Raw genomic sequence first — 24,276 nt, forward strand, 5'->3', positions numbered from 1 at the left:
ACACACACACACACACACACACACAATATCCTACTCATCACCTATCTATCTCAGGTATTTCTTTCAGCATCCAGCAGCTACAGCTACACTTAGAGTCTTCATTCTCTATCCCTCGTTCACTATCCCCTGTTCTCTATCCCTTGTTCACTATCCCCAGTTCTCTATCCCCTGTTCACTATCCCCTGTTCTCTATCCCCTGTTCACTATCCCCTGTTCTCTATCCCCTGTTCACTATCCCCTGTTCTCTATCCCCTGTTCACTATCCCCTGTTCTCTATCCCCTGTTCACTATCCCCTGTTCTCTATCCCCTGTTCACTATCCCCTGTTCTCTATCCCTCATTCACTATCCCCAGTTCTATATCCCTCGTTCACTATCCCGTTCTCTATCCCCTGTTCACTATCCCTTGTTCACTATCCCCTGTTCTCTATCCCTTGTTCTCTATCCCTTTTTCTCTATCCCTCGTTCACTATCCCCTGTTCTCTATCCCTCGTTCACTATCCCCTGTTTTCTATCCGTCGTTCACTATCCCGTTCGCTATCCCCTGTTCTCTATCCCTCGTTCACTATCCCCTGTTCTCTATCCCCTGTTCACTATCACCTGATCTCTATCCCTCGTTCACTATCCCCTGTTCTCTATCCCCTGTTCATCATCACCTGTTCTCTATCCCTCATTCACTATCCCCTGTTCTCTATCCCCTGTTCACTATCACCTGTTCTCTATCCCTCGTTCACTATCCCCTGTTCTCTATCCCTTGAAAAAGAAAAAGAAAATATCTTCTTCCCAGATGTTGTATAAAAGCAGCAGAGCGGATGAAGAAGACAGAATTACAGGCGTCAATTACCCCCCCCCCCCCCCTTCTCTCTCAGTCTCTCTCTATTTCTTACTCTCTCCCTGTCTATTTCCATCCCCTTTACTCTGTCATGCTCTCTTTCATTCTCTTTCTGACATCTCAATCTTTCTCAGTGCTTCTTCCTTTCTTTCTTTCTTGCTCTCCCTCTCTCATTCTGCATCCCTGTTTCTCTCTTGCTTTCTCCATCTCCCCTTTCCTCACTACTTCTCCCTTTCACTCTTCCTGTCTATCGTGTCTCTGTCACCTATTTCAGATTTTTTCCTCTTGTCTCTCTCCCTGCCTCCCTCTTTCTCTCTTTCCGTCTTCCCATTTCTCAGTCGTTCTCTAGCTATATCCCTCTCTCACTGTTTTTCTTTCCAGAAAGAGTTCTGTTTCTCATGCTACCATATCTCCCTTTCTCTCACCTTCTTCCTCTGTCTGTCCATCACTTCTCCCCTTCTCCATATCGCTATCACGCCTCTCTCTTGATGTCTGCTTTCTTTTTCTTTCCCACTTTTTCTCTCTCTCTCTCTCTCTCTCTCTACCCCCAGGCTACTCCCCCTTTCCGAGGCTGCCAGCAGATTGACATTGAGTGCTGATATTGGAATGACACTAGCCACAGGCCGTCAGCTGGGACCATGTGGTTTATTTAGATTTCTAAACAAAGCCAAAGCACGGGCCGGTACCCGGCGGCATCGCCGACACACACACCAGCAAAAAAAAAACGAAGAAATGATAAAGATGTGAAATGACAAACAGGTTATGATAAACAACAGCAAAGTTACATTCCTGGAAAATTTCAAACCGGTAAGCATCCTTATACTTGTGCCTCTGAAGGAAGATAAAAAAAAACCCACCAGTTATCCAATTAATTTTTAAAGAACCAGTGAAGAAGTCATTTTTATGAGCTATAGTCATTTGAAATGTTACATGCTAACAAGTTCCTCGTCTTCAGAACTGGGTTACGCACACACTTTTTTTCAAATGTGTAACGGATCGGGACTGGAGGCGGATGCAGGTGCAGATCAAGGTCTTTATTGACCACGTAACTCACAACCAAGGAAAACGAGAAACTGGAATCGTGGCATATAACGAGATCATTCAAGGCATGGAAACAAACAATACTAACTATACAAACTATAATACTGAGCGAAGTGCTCAGTAACCAAGGCGTTTAAATAGAAAACCTAATCACCCCAAAACATGGACACCTGGGGCAAATTAAAGTCACTTCACAAAATGCTGAGCAGGAAGCGAGCGAACCCAAATAATGTCACGTGACTCGTCAGGAGCCGAGCCACTGTGCCCTCTGCTGGCCGTAGTGTAACAAAATGAATGAAATCCTGTCCGATTTTGACAGATTTTTATGGAGCAGAAGTGTTCAAGACAGTAACTATGTTTACATACACATCAGTACTCTGACATTAATCAGTATTTGGCAGTATTCAAATTCTAATTAATATTGAGTCATGTAAACGCCGCAATCCGATTGCCCGATACAGGTTAAAACAATATTCTGATTCCCACCCCTGGAATATGCCTGTTTTAATCGGAGATTTGTTTATTTAATATTAATCCTTGTCATTTTGTCATTTCTTACTGCTTTTTCCTTCCACATCTCACTGTTTCTACGTTTACATGCACGCCAAATTCTGTTCAATACGATGTTCATATGTGTACAGGCATCTGAGTATTTCTGTATACATGGTTGTTGCATGTAAACACCTTATTCAGAAAGTCCACCGAAGGGAGACGTATGCGCACGCTCAGCCCGCAAGGAATTAACAGATGCTTAGCTGTAGACTAGGTATGTACGAAAGGCAACTCAGGCGTACTTACAACAAACACTGTATGCGGAAATATTCCGATGACTGTACGCATATAAACATCGTATTGAACAGAATTTGATGCGCAAGGAAACGTAGTCACGGTGAGACAGGGATTTTAAACACCGTCTAGTCCACCGTCTGTAAACACAAGCACGTGCCTTTAAGCCTGAAAGAAACTGTGGGATAGAAAATGTGGACTGAAAAAGCAGTAACAAGTGAGAAGATGGCGAGCGTTAATATTAAAATAAACACTTAATGTAAATGTGAAGTCATAAATAGCACAATTATGTTATAAGTCAGTGATAATGCCATTTCCTTATATTTATTTAGGAATATAGGCAAAAATGCGTTTCTCTGTTTCTCTTGTTTTCATTATGAATCAAAATTTTAGCAATCTGAAATAATATTTCAGAAATAATGATAATAATGATAATGAGTCTTTATTGGTCACATATACAGTAGAGCACAGTGAAATTGTTTTCTTCGCATACCCCAGCCTGTCAGGAAGCTGGGGTCAGAGCACAGGGTCGGCCACGATACAGCGCCCCCTGGAGATGAGTCATTTAAATGAGCTATTAAAGTTTCTAAAATAAAAAAAAAACATCATTTAAAATAAAAAAAACGACGGCTTTGTGGTTTCTCAATAGCAAGACAGCTTGTGGCGGCTGTGGCTCAGGTGGTAGAGCGGGTTGTCCACTAATTGTAGCGTTGTCGGTTCAATTCCCCGCCCATGTGACTCCACATGCCGAAGTGTCCTTGGGTAAGACACTGAACCCAAAGTTGCTCCCGATGGCAAGTTAGCACCTTGCATGGCAGCTCTGCTACCATTGGTGTGTGTGTCAGTGGGTGAATAAGACACAGTATAAAGAGCTTTGGAACTGCTAAGGTTAAAAAAGCGCTATATAAGTGCAGACCATTTACCATTAACCTTTGTGGTCCAAAGAGGGGGAAAAAAAAAAGACATGCCGGTTAGAAATAAGACAGCTGGTTAGCTGTTTATAGATGCCATAACAGGAACTAAATTGATTTAGGAACATTCCACAATGCTAAATGTAACTTCAAATGGATAAAAAGAGTATGATAGAAATGAATAGTCAATGCTTTGCTGTGGTATAAGAGGAATAAAGCACTTCAGGACATCTTGTTAGAGGTAAACGATCAACTTTGGGTGCTAACTTTACTTCGTGTTAGCTGGGATCACCCCACCCTGTCGTTGATTATTTGTCCTATGACAGGATGTCCTGAAGTGTTTCATTTTCACACTGCTAGGTGATAATAAAGCTGTGGTGAGTGAGAGAGAGAGAGAGAGAGAGAGCGGAGGATGTAAATAGGGTAAAAGTTAGTGCACTCACTTTGCATAAACGAGTGATCTGATAATTGGAGAGTGAGTGCTGAGTGAACAAGTGTGTGTATGTGAGTGTGAGAGAGGGTTAGCCAGGGTTTAAGACGTGCTTCCTGCTCAGCTCAGAAACCCTGCCAGCTCCTCTAATGCCTTTTTAATACTTCTGGTGCCTTTTAATTGCAATGAGACCTTGAGGGCATTATAGTCCGTTCTCTCTCTCTCTCTCTCTCTCTCTCTCTCTCTCTCTCTGTTGCTCTCTCCCAGCTCAAGGGCAGAGTTCAGGCCACATGTGCTGCAGTGTGAGTTAGGAAGGTGGATGAAAAGGGAATTAAGGCTTTTCGATGCTCTTTAAGAGGAACTTAAGTGCTTTTTGGTGCAAGCTTTACTGTGTGGACGGAGGATCAATAGATTAGCGCAGACGAGAGAGGGAGAAAATGGGGGATTTCTTTGCCTCACAAGCAGATGTTTGCACTTATGCGAAGCTGAAGGACAATAATGAACCACACAAATGGACAAATTGTCCTCTTGGTCAAAAGTGGTGTTTTACATCCAGTTCAAACTCATTATACAACATCACCCGCTATGCAATGAGCTGACTTGAAATTCTTAAGAAAAAATAAAAATAAAAACTTTTTTTTCCAACAAAAACAGAATAAAAACCCAATTGTTATATATTACACAACGCGTTTGGTCCATTATGTGTTTTTTTTTTATCTTGTTGGCATTAGCAACAAGTATCTGATTCGTTTTTTGAAGACAGCTTAATATGAATTTGTTGTTTTTAAGAAAGAATTTTGAAGCCTGTAAAGCTACAAAATCCAAGTAAATAAATTAGTGTAATATATATATATATATATATATATATATATACAGGCAAAGTCTGCATACAGGGCAGAGGTAGGATTTGAACCCCCAACCTCAGGGGTGCAAGATAAACATGCTAACTACTAAACCACCATGCCACTCCCCATAGAAAAATAATACAGTGCTGTGAAAAAGCATTTGCCCCTTCCTGATTTCTTCTGTTTTTGTGTATATCACATACTAACTAGTTTTAGATCTTAAAATGAAAACAAAGGCAACCTGAGAAAACACACAATACAGTTTTTATTTATTATTTTTTCAAGAGAAGTTATCGAACACTTATCACAATGTGAAAAACTAATTGTCCCCTTAAACTTAAAATTTTGTTGTGCCACCATTAGTAGCAATAACTGCAACCAAATGCTTCCGATAACTGGAGATCAGTCTTTCACTTACTTCTAGGACTAGGACTTACTCCTATGCTTTGGATCGTTGTTTTGCTGCATAATCCAGTTGCGCTTCAGTTTCAATTTACAGACCTGATATTATCCTTTAGGATTTTCTGGTAGAGAGCAGAATTCACGTTTCCCTCAATTACTGCATGTTGCCCAGGCCCTGAAGCAGCGAAGAATCCCCACACCATCACACTACCACCACCATGCTTGACTGATGTATGATGTTCTTTTTGTGGAGTTTGGTGTTTGGACTACGCCAGATGTAACGGGACCCCTCTCTTCCAAACAGTTCCACTTTCGACTCATCAGTCCACAGAACATTCTCCCAAAAGGTTTGAGGATCATCAGGGTGTGTTTTGGCAAAATTCAGATGAGTCTTAATGTTCTTCTGGGTTAGCAGTGGTTTTCACCTCACCATTTTTGTGCAATGTCTTTCTGATAGTGGAGTCATGAACAGTGACCTTTATTGATGCAAGAGAGGCCTGTAGTTCCTTTGATGTTGTCCTTGGGTCTTTTGTGACTTCCTGGATGAGTCGTCGCTGTACTCATGGAGGAATTTTGGAAGATCAACCACTTCTGGGAAGATTCACTACTGTGTTGAGTTTTTTTTTCATTTGGAGATAACGGCTCTCACTGTGGTTCTTTGGCGTCCCAGAGTCTTTAACCAACTTCGTGCTGTTGAAGAAGTTCTATTTAAGTGATTTGATGTGATTGAACAGGGTTTGCAGTAATCAGGCCTGGTTGTGTCTAGTCCAGCTGAACACCATTATGAATGCAGCTTTATAGATTTGGGGAATTAATAAATATGGGGGTGAATACATTTTCACACAGACCCAGTTAGTATTGGATAACTTTTTTGCTTCAATAAATAACTATCATTTAATAAAGTTGCCTTTGTTATATCTTAGTTTTTGGGGGGTTTTTTTTATTATTATTTCTGAAACAGTTTAGTATGATATACACAAAAACAGAAGAAATCAGGATGGGGTAAATACTTTTTCACAGCAGGGTACATAAATAACGAAATTAATGAACTTGTGGAAGGTGCTTACTACACATAAGATAGTTGTTTATAGTTGTTGTATTGTATGTGAGATTTTCACCAATTCATTTCCTGTCGAAAGAACAAGAACAACAAAGCAAAACAAACAAAGAAATCGCAGAAAAGGCCAGAAAAGTAATTCCCGTCTAGTTCTGAGGTTTGTATTGTTATTGTTGCACTACTTATTCCCCCCACTGGCTCTGTTTTGCACCAGCGCCTACATATCCTGAGGACATGCAAAATTATGCCTGCGTGTCAAATCTGCATGCTTATTTTTCCAAATCATAAACTGCATTACTGCTCATATTGCTAGAGGTAAGCTTCATCAAGCCTTCATTGCTCAACCCCACACCAGCATAATCTCTGGGTATTAAAAAGGTGATGCCTAAAAGCCTTAAAAGTATCTGCTAATTAATCAGTTACACATAGAAATGAGATGATAATAAGGTATTAGCCATGCTTGGGTAGGTATGGCTGGCCGGCGTGGGTACGAGGAAATGGGATGGAGGTAGTCTAGGGAGCCACAGACGCGTCTTACACCCCTGATAACAGCTTTAGCTCTGTAATTTGTCAGCCGGTGAGAATGCGGTAATAGTCACGTAATGGCACATCTCGCATCCCGGGCCAGACACGCACGCCTGTCTGAACGAGGGATGGTGGGAGGAGGGTGTGAGAGGGCGAAAGAAGCAAGAAAAATGGCCTCAGATGGCGACGGAGGAAGCCATACATCCTCGTTAGAAGCTTTGAGTTGAAACACACACACAAACACGCACACACCACAATGCCGACTCAAATATCTCCGATAAGGCAGGAAGGACGGCTAATGCCATACATGCCAAACATAAAACTTATAAACCTTGTACAAAATACACAAATAAATAAAAACAATATACATTTTTAACAGCAGGTGACTTTTATAAACAATGGAAGCTCACAATAAAATAAGTTTTAAATACCAACCAACATGTCAGTTATTATACTAACGCTTATATAGTGGCGATACGGAAGCTTAATAATAACATCAGAACTATTTCTTTACTTCCTGACTTCATGTCCAAGAACACAAAGCCCCAACGAAGAAATTATTTACTAACGAATGACGGCATGCATTTTATCCATTTATAGCTACATTTAATAATGTCGAAGGTTCCTTAACCAGCCTTTTCTCCATTTCTCAGACAACGCAACTGTTGCAAAGTGCTGACACTGGAGACTCCTTCCAAAAATGCTAAACACCTCCTCAGAAAAAAAGCATCACCAATTCAAATAAACAATCGCAGACACTTTTTTTTTTTTAATATATACATCAGTTTATGTAGAGCGTCCATTATATACAGTAAGTCACTGTATAGCCTTACTACAGTATAGCAGAACTACTCTCGAAAACGAATGAACAAATTCTAGCCAATCAGCATCAAGAATTCAACAGCGGCGTAGTATAGCCATTTATAAATGTTAGCTACTATTTTAAAACAGAAACATTAAAACATGTGGTAACAGTCTGGCCTTCTAAATGTGTTCCCTGTTTATTTTTCCTGCGAACGATTTGAATGGCTGCACTCGAGCAGGTCTGTCCTGCAATTAACTCGAGCGAATCTCTCTTGGACAGGTCACGCCATTTTCAAAACGCCAATATGTTTTACTTTGAAGGACGTCTTCAATTACTGAACTTTTGCTTTCCGGTTTTCCTCAAAGAAATCTCATAAGGTTAGGACAAATTGCATAAAATCGGTACATTTGCAAGAATAAAAATCAAATCAACTCAAATGAAATCAAGTCCAAATCAAATTTCTCCTCTTCCCTTTAGACTTTAAAGAGCTAAGGGACAGTAAAATATAAAGTAAAGAGCTGTCTGGTGTTCATCCCCAGGTAACGCGCCATATTGATTTAACAATATACTTACGTTGTATTAATGTATTTAAACATAAGCACTTGATTAATGAAGCAGCAGATTATTGACTGGTGTTAATGCAATGCTGCGTCTCTGGTAATGCTTTTATTGGATTCGATGTTTCTGCTTCTATCCATTAGTCTGCTTCCTACAGGGATTATTAATCTATAGACATAGACCTTTCCTGTTTGTGTTTGTGTGTGTGTGTGTGTGTGTGTGTTTTGTTTCTTAGTTTCATGCTAGGTAGAGTATAAAATGCCCACCACTAAGAAGTGTTGATTATATAATAGGCTACGGAAAGATAGCGCTGTCGAGGTATGTTTCGGAAACGGGATTCCATCATTCTTTACTGAAATGAGTCTTATACTATATATTAATATATAAGAAGGTTTATTTGTGTAGTAACTGTTCTGTTTCTGCGAGTAAAAAAAAAAAAAAAACCCTAATAAAATCAGACAATAATATAAAAAATATAGCAAGACAGGAAATTCAGTACTATTGATACATAGAGATATTGATCAATTGTGCGTAATGTTGGAATAAAAGAAAAGGGAGATCATTTAAAACAACGTATAACGATTCGTCTGTACAAATCGAGCCGATCTCCGTTGTTCGTCAGTAAGACATTAACGTGAAAAGAATGAACATTAATGCGTTAGAAACATCCATGTGGTACCATTTCATAATAAACAGACGGTCTGGAAATCTGGTACTCGGATTGATTTTAATTTAATTTGAATCGAATGTCTTGTCATTTATAGCAGCTAACCATTATGCATAATTATACCACAGCGCTGCTAAGTGCTCGATGCTGATTGATCTGAAAGTGTTGATTCGTTGTTTAACGAATAACAGCAGCTCGGACAGTATTTTCAGCTGTAAGGTTTATATTCGTATGTGTTCAATATGATACTGTACGCAGTCGCTTCCAGAGATGCACCGATATTAAATTTCTCAACCGATACCGATAACCGATTATTCAGAGTGGTATCGGCCGATACCGATACCAATACCGATACCGATAGTTCTGCCTTTTATGCCTTCTGTTAAATGAATAATAATGAATTCCTCAATTCTAAAAGACATGCAAATAAAAACTTCTCTAAAAATTCTCTCCATTTCAACAAGTTGTTTCACAGTAACTGGTCTCATAAACAGAAAACACATGACTCTAATTAACATTAACACATGAACTCAATTCTGAAGATTAAAGTAAGATTTCTTAACTTATTGAATGTTATTAATTCATATTAACATTGACTGAATTAAAAAAAAACCTCCTGCTAGTCTCACATTCACTCACCACAAACAAAAGCATTTTTACTTCATCATTGAACATCGCACTGTTAATATATAATATACACTTTTTTTATCAACTGTATATGAAATACACTACTCTACAAACATATTTTTCTGTGCAATATATACTACTTTTTTGTCAACTCATCTTCATTTAAATCTTTCAACGGTGTACTGGCCCTTTAAAAAAAAAAAAATTGACTCGACGTCGAAAATCCCGCTTCGGGATTGCAGCATCCGGTATAAAATTTTAGCAGCGCCGAGATTACAGAGCTTACAAACTGCAGTTTTGTCGTCATTCCACACAAGAAACATCTTCTTTACACACAGCTCGAATCCGATGTGTTTTCCCGCCCTCTTTTGATTGACAGGATATAATCGGCCCTGATCATCGGATGTTTTTAAACTATCGTCCGATAGCCCATGCTCTGTGTGAATAAACAGAATGATAAGTGTAGGTGAAGTTTTCTGTTAGGCGATGTTTACTGATCATTTTTGGAAGGAGTCTCCAGTGTCAGTGCTTTCTGAAACACAGGAAAGTCTTTGCATTTTGTGGTTTCTCTACATTTACATTTACATTTATTCATTTAGCAGACGCTTTTATCCAAAGCGACTTACAAATGAGAAAATACAAGCAAAGCGATATATCAAGCAGAGAACAATACAAGTAGTGCTACCATACAAGAACCATTAATTGAGTTCCAGAAGAAGAAAAGTGCGCAGAGTAGAGGTGTAATGCAAAATTTGTCTTTCTTTTTTTATGGGTTGGTTAGGTGTTCACGGAAGAGGTGGGTCTTTAGCTGTTTTTTGAAGATGGGGAGAGATTCTGTGGTCCGGATTGAGGTTGGAAGTTCATTCCACCACTGAGGAACAGTTAGTTTGAATGTTCTTGAGAGGGATCTTGAGCCACGCTGAGTAGGTACTACTAAGCGTCGGTCGTTGATTGATCGCAGATTGCGTGAGGGAACGTAAGTCTTCAGGAGAGAGTTGAGGTAGGATGGTGCTGTTTCAGACAATGTCTTGAAGGTGAGCATCAAGGCCTTGAATTTGATGCGGGAGGCTACAGGAAGCCATTGGAGTGAGATGAAGAGGGGTGCGACATGGGTTCTCTTGGGCTGGTTGAAGACGAGGTGTGCTGCTGCATTCTGAATCATTTGAAGGGGTTTGATGGAGCTGGCCGGGAGGCCCGAGAGTAGTGAGTTGCAGTAGTCCAGTTTTGAGATAACAAGAGCCTGGACTAGTATCTGTGTAGCCTGTTCGGTGAGGTAGGGTCTGATTTTCTTGATGTTGTACAGGATGAACCTACAGGACCGTGCAGTTGTTGAGATGTGGTCTGTAAAGGTCAAGCTGTCATCAAGAATCACCCCAAGGTTCCTGGCTGTCCTGGTTGGCTTGAGTGTGGTTGAGCCGAGCTGTACAGTGAGGTTGTGGTTGATTGCGGGACAGGCTGGGATTATGAGAAGCTCAGATTTTGACAGGTTGAGCTTAAGGTGGTGTTCCCTCATCCCGACCGAGATGTCTGACAGGCAAGCAGAGATGCGTGCAGGATCGTCAGGCTGAAAGGACAAATAGAGCTGGGTGTCATCAGCATAGCAATGATATGAGAAGCCATGAGACTCAATCACCTGCCCTAGAGATGTAGTGTAGATAGAAAAGAGGAGTGGACCCAGAACTGACCCCTGTGGAATGCCAGTTGTGAGTTGGTGAGTTTCTGAAATACCTCCCCTCCATGATACCTTGAAGGATCTGTCTGAGAGATGGGATTCCACCCAGCGCAGAACCGTTCCGGTGATGCCCAGGCTGGAGAGAGTTGACAGGAGGCTCTAGCGTTGTCAGGAGGTTCTCAAGAGAGTTAGAACTTCAAGAGAGAGGAAAATGTCCCAGAAGGAGTGTTATCGAGGACAACAGGACCTAACTTGTTTCGCAGATGTTCCACAACATTAAATGCAACTATAAATGGATAAACATTATGATGTGTGTTCTGTAATAAATGTGAAATTGTTAGCGTAAATCGCAATAGTTATGTTGAATTAAACACTTCATTTTTGCATTGGGGGACATACTGTAACACAACTACGTTGTTGATTGTTTTCCTATAACAACACCACCCCAAAGTGTTTTATTCCTTCAAAAATAATGCACAGTAATAATGAAAAATACATCTACTGAATCAAATTTCTGGCTTTTTTTCATGTATTGTAGAACACATGGTAGTGAGTTGTGAGGATTTGTAAGTACATACTAAGTGCATGCTCAGTTTTAAGTTAAAGATACAATGATCTTTATGTAAGCTTTGTAAATGAGATGAGATTAGCCATTCTCCAAACTCTACCCTGCTGACTTGTGTTCTCTTTATGAAAGCCATCGATTGTTCCACTTACGGCCCAGAAGAGTCAGTTCTGCATGTGAATGTTAACAGCAGCTGGAGGCGATGAAACACAGCCATGTAATGGATCCTGAGCACTCCAGTTACAGTGCTTAAGTAGTTTCAAGGGGGACTGGTTCCATTTCTTGGCATTGGGAGCGCTCCCTCAGTGGTTACAGGTTGTGCACTTGTGGTCAGAAGGTTGTGAGGTTAAATCTCAGGGTGGCCCGAGAACCATGGTTAAACAAGACAGCCTCGACTGATCAGATTTCCTGCTTTACTCGAATGGGATGTTCTGCTGCAATTTTTACGCCTCTAATTCCACCACTAGCACGAGTTTAATATCACCTTCCCCAGAGCCTCAAGTGTTCAACTGGGTGTGTTTTCCAATTTGTGGGGAGTGCAGAAATAAATCAAAAATTCTATTTGTGCAACTCTTGTATCATGATTTTTGTTTCCTGTATTTTGTTTGTATCACATGAGACTTATCTACCTGTCTGTCTGTCTGCCTGTCTGTCTGTCTGCATGTCTGTCTGCCTGCCTGTCTGCCTGCCTGTCTGCCTACTTGCCTGTCTGCCTATCCGTCTGTCTGTCTGTCTGCATGCCTGTCTGTCTACTTGTTTGTCTGTCTGTATCCATGCCTGTCTGCCTGCCTGTCTGACTCTCTGCCTGCCTGCCTGTCTGTCTGTCTGCCTGCCTTTCTGTCTGCTTGCCTGCCTGTCTGCCTGCCTGTCTGTCTGTTTGCCTGCCTGCCTGTCTGTCTGCTTGCCTGCCTGTCTGTCTGCCTGCCTGCCTGCCTGCCTTTCTGTCTGCTTGCCTGCCTGTCTGTCTGTTTGCCTGCCTGCCTGCCTTTCTGTCTGCTTGCCTGCCTGTCTGTCTGTTTGCCTGCCTGCCTGCCTTTCTGTCTGCTTGCCGGCCTGTCTGTCTGTCTGCCTGTCTGTCTATCTAAATCCTGTAATTTATGGCCTAGAGTGGTATGCTCTCTCTCTCGCGCGCTCTCTCTCGCTCTCTCACTCACTCACTCACACACACACACACACTCACACACTCACTCACACACACACACAGTATTAGAAGCAGTTTAGCCTGGCAGATGGGAGATGTAGACCATGAACATATAATCCCTCTATGACAGCTCCTCAAACAAAACTATGCAAATAGCGTGTGAAATTCTACACACACACACACACACACACACACACACACACACACACACACACACACACACACACACACACACACACACACACACTTGAACAAGTTATATCCACAAAGACGAAGGTGTAGCTCAGTGTTTTTCTTACACCTCTTACATACTAAGTAAGGACTTCTGTACATCTGCGTCTCTGCTCCATATACACGCTCACTCCTTCTCTCTCTTTTTTTTTCTTTCTTAATCTCTCCGTGTTAATCTGTGTCTTATCTCTCAGTGCAGCTCTGCTCGGCCTCGCGCTACAGCTCCTTATCTGCCATCGCTTTCAATCAACCACATCAGCAACCACAACCTCCCACCACCACCACGATGAGTCCACTCTCCCTCTGTCTCATATTGACTCTCTGTTCATCTGTCTGTCTGTCTGCTTTCGCTTTGTGGAGAGTGAGACGGGATGCCCAGGTGCATCCGAATGGAGCTCGTGCTTTCGACGTGTGACAACAAGTGGTTAAAGTTGTAAGAACACTGTTGCTAGGCAACTCAGAAATATGGACGCATAAGAGTATAGGCTAGCTAATGACTGGGGATAGCAGTTAGCAAACTTTCACATAGCCATTGAGTCTTTTATGAAGGCATGGTAACTGGAAAAAAGGATACAAATCTTTTTTTTTTCCTATGAGTTAATAAATTCCTAAAAAAAAAAAAAAAAAAACGTCATATGACTGAAATGAATTACGCTACAATCACACGTAGCACCGATTAAGAAACAAACTTCGATGGGGTTTTACCATATTGAAAAACATCATGAGCTTGAGCAGAAATGATTTCTATTTTATATAAAATCTTCTTGTATATATCGTAAACCTATGACCCCTTTTAAACACAGAAAAAATTACCGTTCTCTTAGCTACGTGAAAACCTGTACAAATGTCGTGTGTTATTCACACGGCTCTTAGACTTGTGCTAAATTCACTTTAAAATATATGATCGTCAGTATAAATTACACTATAAAGTACACAAAAGCTAGCTAGATTGCTGTAAAGAAGGTAGCTAGCATTACAATAAGTGTCTGACTTTGGAGTATGTTAGCTAAGCACACATTTCTTGCTAATAGCTGGCCGATGTTGCGTCTAGATTGTGTCAATTGACTCGGTAAATGTAAACACATACCAAGAGGCTATCACTGCAGTAGCTAAACATTACTTACATGCTAGCCCGCATAGCTAGCATCTAGCTAGTTAAAATTAGAACCCCAATGTCGACATCAGAAAGGGCCGGTTTGGCAACAGACTCACCAAAACTTTGATCCCTTGCGTCTTGCTTTGTCTCTTTAATCGATTTCAGTCAATCTAAGAATGCCATTCTCTCACACAGTTCTCTCACACAGCTGTTCCAGATGTGCCATGCTGTCTGCCACTGAGCGGACGATTCCAGATCATCCATCAGCCATGCTTCTACACACACCATGTAGCATCCATGCTGACTCAATTTATCATTTCCACCCCAGCTATTCTTCTGAAGACTGTACATGCATGTGACGTAGCGCGCTAATCTCCATCTCTAATCCACGGTGTCGAGTGCAGTGTGATCTGGGGTGTAGGATGAGAAGAGGGCAGATGTGTGAGGATAAGGAAGGTCATTAGAGATGAGTAAAGAATAAAATACAATGGCGAATGCTGTTATGGGAAACGATAACATGTTTAAGATGTTGGATTACTGCGCGGAAGGTTGTGAGTTCAAATCCCAGCACCAGCAAACTGTCACTGCATTTGAGCAAGGCCCCAAACCCTTGCCTGCTCTGATGTATAAATGAGATAAATGTACGTCGCTCTGCATAAGGACATCTTGTATAACAGCATGAGTGTTTTATTCCTCTTATACCACCTCAATTTGGCAGCAATTACAATGTTTAATCTATGTCATGCTTTATAACAGTTTATAATGACGCTTAACATTATGGAACAAGTTACTTACTTTAAACGCTTCCCTCACCAACTTCTCAAGTCTCATGATCTTCTGACCACCTGCAGGAACGTTAAAACGTCAAGCATCGACAACTTTTTTTCTTACGTCCCGTGGGATCTGGGTCTTGATGTACGCCTATGAATCGAAGTTTTCAGACCCAGAAGAAAAGCCGTGGGCTGAGCAGAAATGATTAGAACATTCATGTCAGTCTGCAGTGTTTCACCAAGCAACAGGAAATGAATGGCTACACAGTCGTGCATTCATATAATGCAAACCATATTACAGTGCAGTCCATCATACAGTACAGAAAGCTGTATCTGAAACTAAAATATGAACCAGTTTAGGATCTTCTAGTAAATAACTAGTAGACTAGTAAATAAGTGACGGGGCTGTTTCCTGTTTTTACGCTTCAGAGCTCCCTTCCTCTGAAAATCATCAAGAACTGAATTGATGCTTAATTGACCTTAATTAACTATAGTTAAGACATTTACAATTATGCCTCACTAGTTTATTACCAGCATTTATTTCGTTTTTTTATTCCTATTTAACTATCGGTTGTAAATGTTATTCCAAAAAAAAAAATCGTAGTTACTGTGATTTGGATTCATTTGCTCGTTGTATTTTTATACAATTTGTACAAAAATTTTAGGATCATAGTTGCGTTAAGCATGAGTAGTGAGGATTTTAATACCACATTAACTACATTATTTTTAACAACCAAATTATACACCGTAATACACTCAGGATATTCGAATAATATTCTAATCAGAAAAAAAATTCTTCATAGCATGCAAACCTTAATATTAGCATTACATAAATACACCTCATTAAGATTCCCCGCATCTCCCCATCCCCAAATTGTGTAAATAAAGCAATCTGTGATTTCACGTGAGACAAACTGCTATCACATTTGCCGGCACTACATGTGACATCTGTAACTGATACTTTCCATCCCCCAACCTCTGCCCCCCCCAAAACTTACACCCAAAGTGCATACATTTAAATAACTTATAGACTCTCGGTTTAAAATGTTCTCAGACATGCAGACACTCAATTAACAAGTCGTTGTGAGGCTTTCGCACTCCTCCATAAATCTCATGTCTTCTAGAAAGCGATGAGACACTCATAGATCGGCTTAAATGTCTGGAAAGACAGTAAATGATAATTACCGCATAATATGAAACCCGGTCTAATGATAAAATGTTCATCCGCAGTAACGGATGGCTTGGAAACGAGGATATGAAAACAATATGGCCGGGCGTGGCTTTATAAAGAGAACGCCACTGTGGGACATTTCAGGCACTGTTGCGTGTCCTTGAAGAGTTTAATAATGTCACGCGTGCAGTTAAAAAGTCAACGAAGCACTTGTGTTGGCATTAAGACGTGCTCCCTGAGAGACTCAACACAAATCAATTTATTCAGGAGACAATTTGTATCACCAGAGCATCATTCATCTGATCGAGCAGCTCATCGTGATTATGAGGAGAAGCGTGAAAGCGTGCGCCGCTGTGACCTTTGTTACCCGTCTCTACATACATTATTACCTTTATTTCCACATTATGCACTAAAAGCACGATTGAGAGGCTGCGTATGTATGGACGGCTCCTCTGGGATTTTTTTTTTTTTTTCCGTTCGAGGAGGAATGAACATGTTAGTCATTTTAATAACTCGAGTGAAAGAGTGAGTACTTGAGCGCTATAATTCACAGGGAAAAGGGATTGGGTTTAATCTTGTAGTGACTATTAGTTGTATTGAGTTAGTGCGCTCAACAGTCTTATTATTCTTGCTAAACATTTTAAAGGTCATGGTACACTAGTAAAGCATTAGTTAAATCTTTGTGCCGAATAATTTGCATTGTACTAGATTATATATCAATTCTGTCAGCATTTCCACATATCACAGCTTATTATTAGAAGGGGTATAAGTCATAAATTTACTAGCTAGCCCACTGGACAAGTGGAGGCCTCGGTGTGCTGCCCACGTCCTTGTTTTGGTTACTCGGAATCATAAAGAAGTCACATATAAGGAGGTAGTTAGAAGATAAGTGTGTTAAAACAGACAAGGAAAAAAAATAGCATATTAATATCATCCTCGTCTAGGAAAGTTCCTAACGTGGCTCGTCCTATACAAAATACCTACATGGTACAAGCCGTGTTTCGGCTATAAGGCATGGTCTTCTGTCTTTGCATTATATGTACAGATGAGGTCATAAGTTTACACACGCTTGATCCTTAATACTGTGTGTCTTTACTGTATGACTTCTACATTATCGAGTCAGTACAAAAAAAAACATTTTAGATTCCTAAACATTAGTTTTCTAGCTCAAAATTAAATGTTACACAAAAAATGTCAGTAAAGAACGTAAGAGCGACAGTCAAAGTCTCCAGAAGGACCGTGGCTAGTTCTGCAAGATGCTCAATAAAACTTACAGCTCATTTCCTTATAAAACTGCACTAATTTTACCGGAGACTACTAATTTTATTTTTATTTTTTTGTCACACCAAACATTGACATTGCTTTCATTTACTACTGTTTTCCGCTCTTTATGGTAATTTTTTAAATGTAGAAACCTTTAATTTCATTATATTTGAAGGCATCTTTGCTCTACAGCATTTCTACAGCATGTGTCTAAAACCTTTGCACAGTACTGTATATACGTATATTTGAAAATGTATTAAACGAAACAATTAACATTTAAATAAAAGTTGATGTGCGCCTTCGCTATGCTGTTGTGCGTGATCACCGCAGTCACTAGCTAGACACCAAACCTAACCCTGCCTTCATTGCTCATACCTCTATTATCTCTGAGTTAATTACTTGAAAAAGTAAATAAATAATAATGAACTTGTAAACTAAACATGCTTTGAACCACAATACAGCATCGTAAAATGATTATGCTTATGAAATGACCAATTAGCAATAAAAAATAGCACATAAATGCATGAGTTTATCTAAATTGCCCAATTTATATCTAATTAGCTGAACACGATTAAAACAAGCGCAGAGATCCGTCCCTCTATAATGACACCGGTATGAGCTTTTTTTGTTTTGTTTTGTTTTTTTTTTTACCATCAATTGTCTTTTACAAGCTCATTGTATAAACTTTGACGACTGTAATTTGAGTTTTTATTCACCATAAGTGCAGTCTGTAAACCTGACAGCAATGGGCACGGCAGGAAAACCTTCAGTACGCTGCGGGTCCAGTCATTTATAGAGCGCGGAGGCATTTCAGCCACCGATATGAGGATCACAACTTATAACTTTGAGAAAATTGGAAAATTGGACGACTGGAGCCTGGAAATGAGAAACCCGATCCGAAACCTGAGTTTTGTTCTAGAACAGCCCTCAGCTTTGAGTCGGGTGAAATGTAATTTACATGGGGGACCGGTTAATAATCGAATTAATGCGAACCCAATCCTTGTCATTTTTCCTCATGCTTGGTTTAGCGCATTCTAGCATTTTCTAGCTCAGGCATCAATGCATTTTAGCATCACAGAAACTGACTAAGTTAATAATAGAGTCTTGATGGAACATTAATAGCTCTATTTGGGCAGAATATATTTCTCAGAGTGATGACTTTTTCTATGAACAAACTCCCAGTTTAGAGATGAAGTGATACTATGTGAAACTAATTTTGTAACGGATTTTTTAATTTTTTAGAAATTATCTGGATAGACAAACAGATGCACAAATACAGCATACAGCAACAGTATATATATATATATATATATATATATATATATATATATATATATATATATATATATATATATATATATAGTAATATTCATACATCCATCCATGGTCTTTGGATAGGGTGCCAACCCATAGCAGGGCACAATCGCACGCACATTCACACACTACGGACAATTTGAAAATGCCAATCAGCCTACAACGCATGTCTTTGGACTGAGGAGGAAACCGGAGTACCCGGAGGAAACCCCCGATGCACAGGGACAACATTCAAGCTACACGCACACGGCGGAGAGGTGGGATTCGAACCAATAAACCCCAGAGGTATGAGTAAAATATGCTAACCGCTAAGCCACTGTGCCCCCATATTAAATAGAAACATTTACAATTAATATTTATCATAGAAATAAGAAATTGTCTGATATATATGCTCTGACTCAGAGGATAATCCCAGTAAAATCTGGGCTGACTTCTATAGCAGCACACTGTGTGCTCATGTGTACTCCAGGTCAGATTTTACAATGAAGATCCTCTAATGATAGACCTGAGATTAAATAAGGAATAACACCAGTGGATATGCAGAGTGCCACTATCTCCCCAAAGTGGAATATTTTGATCTCAGTATTATTCCACATATTTCACACCAATTTGCCAGTGATTACAGTGTTTAATTTATTAATAAATGACATGTCGTGCTTTTTAATGGTTTATAGTTCCATTTAATGTTGCGGAACTTCTGCGAGCGAAGTTAGTTCCTGTAATCACTCAGATTTTAGCAGTGATAAACAATCATTCTCTCACAAGCATCTCTCTCTCTCTCTCGCTCTCGCTCTCGCTCTCTCTCTCTTGCTCATTTTACCAAGAAACCAGAAAGCGTACCTAGCCTACTAGGTTGAAATGTTATGATTTTATTGTGGCAGTTTAGTTTTAAGCTTTAGTTGTGCCGTCTGTTTTATTTCTCTACCACTGTTACTGTCCAGACGTGTGGATTGTTCGCCCAGCAGGAAGCTCACACCCCTCCCTTTTCCCATCACCCTGCCCACCAGCAGCTAACCACACAGTCGTGATACTCTACACACAGAAACCCAACAGTGCCTGGACTAATCTTATAACAGACTTGCGGTGATCAAATCATTCATCTGTTTATACTGCTCGAAAATGTCAGACATGTCGATTACCATTCCGTTGGTGGAATGGAACGCCAGGGTACCGTGAGAACGTCTCCTAACAAAAAACATCACCAAATCAACGATTATACGTTTTTACATATTTTTTTCATTGTTAAAGAACGTGTCTGTTAAAATCTGTTTATTATTAGTCTTAGATTATGTGGGATGTTCGCTGTGTTAACGCATTCGAACGAGCATTAATATACTGCTAATATAGTTAATAGAGTGTTGTTCGTGTTACAGCCGGAACTACTGTACAAAAATAATGCACACATTACTACCTTCTGCTTACATCATGAATCGGCGCGATCCGAAAACGGCTCGCGTAAACGAAAACATTCCTCAAAGTGAAATCGAGGTAATAAGGATATTAGCATCCATTAGCATGCTTTGTTTACATTTCGCCATCACCATTACCGTATTTGTAGCTCTCCTGGGATTTTTGCCTAATCCTAGGCCGTCCTCCTATTGGTGGCTTTTAGATGAGCGTTGTACTGTAGCAGCGCTCACACTCTGAGACTGTAGTCAAAAATTTCTGAACTTTCATCATCGACTCTCTCTCTTTGGTCAAAAGGAAACTAAATTAGCTGTTGGAAAGGGCCAAATAATTATTTTAGTACATGCAATTTTAATCTGCGAAACATGGTCGAAAATGGTGTCAAACCGACTTAACATCTAATCGTGCATCGTTACAAAAATGTCACTACACTGAGACGCTGATGAGAATGGAGACGAGCTGATTTGATTGGGTGTTACCTAACCACACCTTTTAATAATGTATCCATGTTGTTCCGCACAGTGGCTTAGTGGTTAGCACGTTCGCCTCAGACCTCCAGGGTCGGGGGTTCGATTCCCACCAGGGCCACGTGTGTGCGGAGTTTGCATGTTCTCCCCGTGCTGTGGGGGTTTCCTCCGGGTACTCCGGTTTCCTCCCCCAGTCCAAAGACATGCATGGTAGGCTGATTGGTGTGTCTAAAGTGTCCGTAGTGTATGAATGAGTGAATAAGTGATTGCGCCCGATGGATTGGCACCCTGTCCAGGGTGTACCCCGCCTTGTGCCCCATGCTCCCTGGGATAGGCTCCAGGTTTCCCTAAAAAGGATAAGCGGTATAGAAGATGGATGGATGGATCCATGTTGTTCTGTCCCAATTCTACACTAAAAATGTTCACTAGATTACCGATTGCTGCAAAAATGACGTATTTTTTGTCGGCCGACCCGGAAGTGAACGTCACCCTGGTTCCCTCGACAAAAAACCAGTAGGATTTTCCCCATTGGCTTCTGGTTTATTGCAGAAAATAAGCTCTGTGACCAACACGTTTATGATGCTTACACGTTTTGTTCGTCAAGATAATCTTCACAAATGAGCACGACTTGTTGGAATACAAATCCAAAATAAAAAATCGGCAGAAGTAAAAAGCCGAGTTCAACGTCACCACTACTAAGCTTCTGACAGAATTTAAAGCACTACAATGCGGACAAAAAAAACACTACAAGTGGACTGATAAATCTACAAGTTGGAATAGTTTACAAGAGCGCGAGTATAAACACAACGAGGCTGATGATAGTAGAGGAGTTTTCCTGTTCGGTGTGATGACGGTTAATTTCCCCGATAAATCAGAAGGTACATATTTCAGCTGGAGTGCCGAAAACAACGCAGGCATGGAAATAAAATGATAACGAAGTACATGTGACTCGAGCAGTGAGAATTTGTGAAAGACTCATTCTGTGTGAATAGAAGTTCGGCTTTTCTATCTATTTCCATCTCTTCCTTTCTCTCTCTTCCTGCTGCATTCCTTTTGTTCCCTCTCATACACACGCAGCAGCTGGGTTATATGCCAGACATAAAGTGTGATTTCTTCACTAAATGTGTGTGTGTGTGTGTGTGTGTGTGTGTGTCTGTGTGCGTGTGTGTGCACGTGTGTGATAATGTCTTGGTGCTATTTCCGACAGCATGCTGTCATATCCCTTCACCCTCGACTTCCAGGATGTGTTTGCTCTGCTTTTGTTTAGTCTGGTTTTACACACACACACACACACACACACACACACACCTACACACACTAGACTAGACACATAACATAGTGGAGTAACCAAAATATGACAATGTTTTCACAAGGTTTAACCATCACACACACACACACACACTTTTGTCATCACCGAATCCCCATATCTGATGCGATGGTCTCAGCTCTCTCTCTCTCTCTCTCTCTCTTTCTCTCTCTTTCTCTCTTTTAATCAGGACATAAACAGAAGCAAGGTCACACGCTTAAAAGTGAGAGCTGATAAGCTGAGCAGAGCGTGGTTAATCCTTTCAGCGTGCTGATGAAGAGGCTGACCCTCCTGTGTTTCACTGTTTCAGAGAGCCGGTGTACGGATATGCATAGTACGTAGTGCATAGTGTGTGGGTGTGTGTGTGTGTGTGTGTGTGTATGTAATTATATTTGTCCTCCTTTCACCCCTTTAGAGTGACTCATCGATATGCGGGGCATCTTTCTCGCTTAAATCTCAGCTCTTAACCTCGCTACTGTCTGAAAGCATGTCTCAGTGAGTGTGTGTCTCCATGAGTATAGAGCAAATGTGCAAAGGAAATAGTGTGTGTGTGTGTATGTGAGAGAGGGAAAAGAAGAGAGCGAAGTGTGTGTGTGTGTGTGTGTGTTTACTCGTGTGTGATTAACTGCTCTGTTTGATGAGTCTGGTTGCTGGATTTGATTGCGCCTTGCTGAACTCAGTGTCGCTGTTTTCTTTTCTTTCTTCGTCACTCTTTCACTGCATCCAAACACAAACACACACACACACACACGCGCACATATACACAGTTCAGTCACATACAGGTATCTAGAAAGACTGAAAGACACAAAACAAATCAAAAGACACTTGCTTAAGTTCAAATATATATGTTAAGGAAGGTTAGGGACATCCATCCATCCATTTTCTAGACCCTGGAGCCTATCCCAGGGAGCATCGGGCACAAGACGGGGTACACCCTGGACGGGGTGCCAATCCATCGCAGGGCACAATCACATATACACTCACACCCATTCATACACTACGAATATTTTGGACATGCCAATCAGCCTACCATGCATGTCTTTGGAGTGGGGGAGGAAACCGGAGTACCCGGAGGAAACCCCTGTGGCTCAGGGAGAACAACTCCGCACACACAGGGAATCGAACCCGGAACCCTGGCGGCGTGAGGCGAACGTGCTAACCACTAAGCCACCGTGCTCCTGGGTTAGGGATATGGTTCAAATAAAATGAAATAAACAAACAAACAAATAAACAAACAGCCTCCTTTACATGTTTTGAAAGAACAAATGTACCTCTGTTTTAGAACATATCTACAAGCAAACAAACAAACAAATACGGAAAAATATATTATCAACAGATATGTACAAAGGTTTGCATCTCATAAATGCACCCTTTATTTTAGAAATGCTCTACATCTACAAACACAATAACAAGCAAACAAACAAAGGAACTGATATATACTTATAACTTAAGTATAAATGTTTGCATAAGTTTTGAATAGCAGAAAATATAGCTCTGTTTTACAGTTTATAAAAAAATAAATAGATAGATAGACAGACAGACAGACAGACAGACAGGCAGACAGACAGACAGATAGAGAGATAGATAGATAGAGAGCCAGACTGGCAGATAGATAGATAGATAGATAGATAGATAGATAGGTAGATAGATAGAGAGTCAGACTGACAGATAGATAGACAGACAGATAGATAGACAGAGCCAGACTGACAGACAGACAGACAGACAGACAGATAAATAGATAGATAGATAGACAGGCAGGCAGACAGACAGGCAGACAGACAGACAGACAGACTGATTGATTGATTGATTGATTGATTGATAGAGAGATAGACAGAGAACCAGACTGACAGATAGATAGATAGATAGATAGATAGATAGATAGATAGATAGATAGATAGATAAACACTGTGTGACATCTGGAGTTCTAACAGAAATGTATGAGCCAACAGCTACATTTATGTATATTAAAAGCATGAACATTATTAAAGAGCATGACTTTATCATCGTGCGTTGCTTAGATGCGGGATGTGGGGAATTACGTATTATAAAAATTCATTTTGCCAAAAATGATAGATGCAAATAGATCTTTCACTGCATAAAGGATAATGTGTATGTGACAGATAGAAAGAGAGATAGAGGAGGGACCGGGAAGAAAATGAAGAACATAATGATAATAAATGGCCTCATTCTGCACCTGCCTTCTTTTCTAATAACACACTCTCTCTCTCTCTCTCTCTCTCTCTCTCTCTCTCTCTCTCTCTCTTTTAGGGCTATGGGATTTTAAACAGCAGAATTTAAAAATGCAGCCGTATCATGGAATCTCCAAACCTACACAGCACATCATACAACAGGTTACAACTGGTAACTGGGGACAAAAAGTCTGTTCACA

The 24,276-nt window shown here is 40.5% G+C and overlaps 1 protein-coding gene across 4 annotated transcripts; it reads right to left on the reverse strand.

Annotated features, from left to right (window-relative positions):
- Positions 1-9,978: 9,978 nt before the first annotated feature.
- On the reverse strand, positions 9,979-13,950 carry LOC128606451 (uncharacterized). 4 transcript variants are annotated; one of them, XM_053622583.1, is made up of 4 exons: positions 13,175-13,950; positions 11,874-13,029; positions 11,170-11,350; positions 9,979-11,048 (listed from the first exon to the last, which is right to left on the reverse strand). In XM_053622583.1, the coding sequence occupies exons 2-4, from the start codon at positions 11,936-11,938 to the stop codon at positions 10,251-10,253; spliced, it is 1,044 nt and encodes a 347-aa protein (XP_053478558.1). In that variant the 5' UTR covers positions 11,939-13,029; positions 13,175-13,950; the 3' UTR covers positions 9,979-10,250. The 4 variants fall into 4 exon arrangements, 2 of the variants coding, with proteins under 2 accessions (XP_053478558.1, XP_053478557.1); XR_008385680.1 differs by having other exon boundaries at positions 11,229-11,350; positions 11,874-13,950; XR_008385681.1 differs by having other exon boundaries at positions 11,213-11,350; positions 11,874-13,950.
- Positions 13,951-24,276: the final 10,326 nt, after the last annotated feature.

This window comes from Ictalurus furcatus, chromosome 4 (genome assembly GCF_023375685.1).
Source record: "Ictalurus furcatus strain D&B chromosome 4, Billie_1.0, whole genome shotgun sequence".
In the NCBI taxonomy this organism is placed as follows: Eukaryota; Metazoa; Chordata; class Actinopteri; order Siluriformes; family Ictaluridae; genus Ictalurus; species Ictalurus furcatus.